At 34.0% G+C, this 4,727-nt stretch overlaps 1 protein-coding gene across 1 annotated transcript; it reads right to left on the reverse strand.

Annotated features, from left to right (window-relative positions):
* Positions 1-228: 228 nt before the first annotated feature.
* Cavporv1r637 (vomeronasal 1 receptor cavPorV1R637) lies at positions 229-1,143 on the reverse strand. The gene is given in 1 exon segment (NM_001167421.1): positions 229-1,143. A coding segment is annotated over 1 exon segment (915 nt).
* Positions 1,144-4,727: the final 3,584 nt, after the last annotated feature.

Genomic DNA, 4,727 nt, shown 5'->3' on the forward strand with positions numbered 1-4,727 from the left:
CCTGAAAATACACTTTATTCACGCTGATATGAACAGGACGTTGTGTAACAGAATAGGACCAACCTATTTTATTTACATCCATTATTCCAATGAAAGTCCCATATTCTACCAGCTGAAATGTCTATTAGTCCTCTAAAAAAAGATTTGTGGTCTCCTCTTGCATTTTCAGATTGCCTGGCATATTGAAATGAGCAGTAATCAATATAAAAGTACTGATGCAATATACAATTATATATTTTCGATAAGAGGTATATTTGTGTTTCTTATCCAGACTAACCGGAACATGGATATAGAGGAATTCTGGCTCATGACAAGAAAGGGGCTGATCATTGGGAAACACACAGAAATTAAGTCAGAAATACTCTTCAACCACCAACTGAGATTAATATAAATGGCCATAAAAATTGAAAATATGGAGGAGATGATGTAAAATGATACAAAGGTGCTCATGAGGAGAAGGATGCTTTTCATGGCTCTTGACTCAAGAGATCTGGAAGAAACTTTAGAGCTATGAATATGCTTAACCTGCTCTTTATGTCTGTACAGGACAAGAATAATTGAACAACTGGCCTGTAATGTGAGCACAATAAAAGAAACCTCTGGGAATACTACTAATGCAATATAGACTGAGCCCATGGCTGTTCCATAATCTACCACAGAACAAATTCCCAGATGTCTTTTTCTTGTGATGTTTCTGCTTTCTGAATTTCCTGATAGGTGCAACATATACAGGGGGAAAATGCAATTTACCCCCATGTATAGCAACCAGCAGAGAGACATGGAGAAGTCAATGTACTTGGCAGCTTTGATTTTAAGATTCTTCCAAAAGGAGTTCATGGGGCTAAGTGTGATATTCTGGAAGAAACTCAAGAAGCACATGGTAGAAATTGACATAGCCCTGCCCACTCTGAGCACAAACAAATTAAGCTTGCAACTAAGTTCATTGAATAAATGTTTCAACCCAAAGGCTACCATCGTCTGGGAAAGTCCTTTTGTAAGAATAATTAAAGAATTAGCTATAAACATATGCTTGAGGATCAGATCTATGGGCTTCATTCTACTTTCCATATGGTGAAGGAAAAAATAATGGCAAAGAAGAGAAAAATTTCCAAGAATTCCAACCACAGTCTGTAACAAAAACATTATTCCTATCACCAAATCCCTAGAAGGGATTTTGTCATTTCTTTCTAAAATTTCCTTTAAAATGTGATGACAATAATTTCTTTGAATCAGGCTCATTGTAACAATTGACACTAAAAGTTATCTTAGTGTTGTGCTCTTGTGGAATTTTCTGCACATTTCATAGATTCAGCCATCACTAAGCAGCACTTGTTGCTAACCTGTGGGTATAAATGACAACATGGAAAGAATGAAATTGCAACATTTTTGGTAAGTCCTCAAACTTATCATTTTACTGAAAAAAGTAATCTCAACTATGATCAAAATCACATATCTATATATATCTATATATATGGACTCATCATTGATTCTTAATGTATTCTAGTGTCAATATTAAGATTAATGTAAACCATAGTAGTAAACATCTTTTGATTTGTTAAGAAATTACTTCTAACAAAGCACATTAAACATTTGGATGAAATGACAAATTAGAGTATGTTAAAATTAAAAACTATTTTCATTAAAATACAAAAAAGTTATGTTCAATGGGAAAAGACAAACTGAAGTACAGGGATATACAACAGAGGGGAAAAGACAGACATAGAAACACAACATTCATCATGAAAAATTCTTATAGATTATGCAATAGAATAACAAATTGGAAGTAAATTAAAGTTAAGTTTCAGAAAGGGAAGATATTTTCAAAGTTTTTATACCCTCATTCATCAGAAAAAAATCAAGTGAAATATCTGCATGTTGTCATTATGTGTCATCCCAAATGCCAATATTAAAATCACAGCAAATAACAAATTTGATAAGAATGTGAGTAAACCATGAACTTGTTTGTGATGTCAGCCTGTGATACAAAATGAATTCCAGGACATCCTGAACTATATTGTGAGACTTTGTCTCAAAATACTTAAATAATATAGAAAAGAAAAATAAAATGAAAGATGGAAAGAAAGAAAGAAAGAAAGAAAGAAAGAAAGAAAGAAAGAAAGAAAGAAAGAGAGAGAGAGAGAAAGAAAGACAAGGCAAGGCAAGGCAAGGCAAGGCAAGAGAAGAAAAAAGGAAGGAAAAGAATGTAAGGAAGGAAGAAATGAACAAGGACGATGGATTTATCATTTAACTCACTGTAAATTATATGAAGAATCAATATGTTTCAATACAGCAATTCTTAAGCATATAAAAACTTATTGCTTCTCACATTGATAATTCAGAAATATGCATCCACAGTACAGTTTCAGTTACACTAGAGACACCAGGAAGTCGTTTGGGTTCTGAGATCCTCATTTCTATCTCTAGCTGACAAAATAAAAACCTGTTTCTCTCCTTGTCTACCTTTGCTCTTTACCTGTTTCCATCCCAGAATATCTGAGGCTGACATAAGGATGAACACATTCTTTCTTTACTGACTCTACCAATCAGGCTGAAATACAAGATTCTCACCTGATATACCACTTTTCAAGAACTCGATTTCACTGTGATGCTCATTACAGCAACAACTGCAGGTGAGAGAAGAAGTTAGACCCTGAGATAAAGCTTTATGTGTCTGTGATCTCTCCTCTGTGAACTGTAATTATCATTTCATCTGTATTGAAAATGACAATGGAAGCTTGGGGAGCTAAGGACATTTGAAAAACTATTTTCATTGTTTTGCTCATTAACAAAGAGAGTACAACTTTCTTGTAAATATCTCCAAAGAGACCAGTAAAGTTATGGAAGAAGTTTTTAGATTTTCATGATCCCTTCAGGCTGGAAAGAGCAAAAAATATGGAGCTCTCCTACAAGAAACTATCAGACATGTATATCTACCTGGATTTGTTATTTCTCTGCAGTGTTCTCCTGGTTAAATATTTATTTGTATTAGTACCTGAGTAGTGTGCATAAGGGCTTCATCGGTCACAGGAAATTGACAGATGTACATAATGCATGTAAATTCCCTCTTCATCTGCTTTCATCTTTTTCCCTCTTTATTCTCTTCCCTTCCTCCATCTGTCCTTTTGCAAATGATCTGTTTATTATTATCTTTTATTTCAGTGATACTTTATAATTTGGCTTCTTATGTAAAAGAAACCATGAGATATTTAAGCTTTGTTCATGATTTATTTCACTTATCATGATGGTCTCAAAGTGTGTCCAATTACACTGACTCAAATTTAACCTTGCTTATGGCACAGTGGAATTTCATTTTTTACACATATCACATTTTCATTAACATTTCATCAGGCTAATTGATTCTGAGTTTGCTTACATAGCTTACCTTTTGTGAATTATATGTCTAGAGATATGTCACTAATAAACTAATTTAAGTCCTTTGGATACACTGAACTCTTGAAATTCATGGGAGTTACATTCTTAGAGCACCCAAAAATGTGAGAAAAATGTAAATTTCAGATAGGCCATAAAAATGCCTATCAATACCCATTTTTATTATTTAAGCCCTAAATATGCTCCCACAGTTATATAATGTAATGCAATAAATTCTCTATTAGCAAAAGCCTTAAGGTGCAATGCCTTTTGGTGGCAACATGGAAATCTTAGGCCACTAAGAAAAAATGCAAGTACATTCATGACACCTAGGTGCAACAACCTGTTATGATGATACAGGAATGCTTGTTCACCTGCCAGAGACTGGTTACAGGGCAACACTCAATCAGCTGCAAGAACTCAATTACACTTTGGATTGATTCCCTGCAGATCTCCCACCAGGAAAAAAAATAACTGTGGAGTGTATTTGTGGTTTCCACAGAAGTTTGAGAGTTTCTGTGAACAATTACTAGTTATATGCTAAGGAAAAATCCACAGATGACCGAGGCTGTAAACTCTGAACTGCCTCTTTACAGAGATGCACTGTATATAATGGTAAACTTCGACATAAGGTTGGTTCTAGATTTGGGGTCTCTGAGGAAGTTCAATAGTCACTTTTATAGTGTGTTTATTAATTAATATTTCTTCCAGAATTGTGGAACATTCCTGTTTCCATGTATTTATGGTGTTTTATGATTTTATGCTCTTCAAACTGAGCAAGCCCAGTACTTGCTTATATATATGTTGATATCTATCTATCTATCTATCTATCTATCTATATATATATATATAGAGAGAGAGAGATACCTATATGAATAACACCAAGCAAAATAAAGCCAATGAAAGCAAGCCAGTGTAAGTGACACAGTGCTTCAAAGCAAGATAATAGGAAATCAACAATTGTTCCCATTATGCCTCTTGTTGTCTCCAAAGTACCTGCCCATTCTTTCAGATATAGCAAGCAAAACAGAATAGAATCAATAGCAATAAAACAATGAATACAATAAAGGACTTCAAAACAAGATAATAGTAAATCCAATATGGCTACCATAATATATCTTGTTGTCTTTGAAATAGCTTCCCATGCCATCAAATATAATCAAATCAAACAAGACAAAGCAAAATAAAACCCAATCCAAGAAAAGAATGAAGATAATACAAGACTTCAAAACGAGCTTCTAGGGAATTAACAATGGATACCACCTTTAGAAGGAGATCCTTCATAGATGTGATGTGTATTGTTATTCTCTGAATAGATCAGAGTACCAGCTTTAGACTTGCAGTCAAATCAACACTAA

Source organism: Cavia porcellus, unplaced genomic scaffold (assembly GCF_034190915.1).
Source record: "Cavia porcellus strain 051 isolate PalLab524CR breed Dunkin Hartley unplaced genomic scaffold, mCavPor4.1 scaffold_7, whole genome shotgun sequence".
NCBI lineage: Eukaryota > Metazoa > Chordata > Mammalia > Rodentia > Caviidae > Cavia > Cavia porcellus.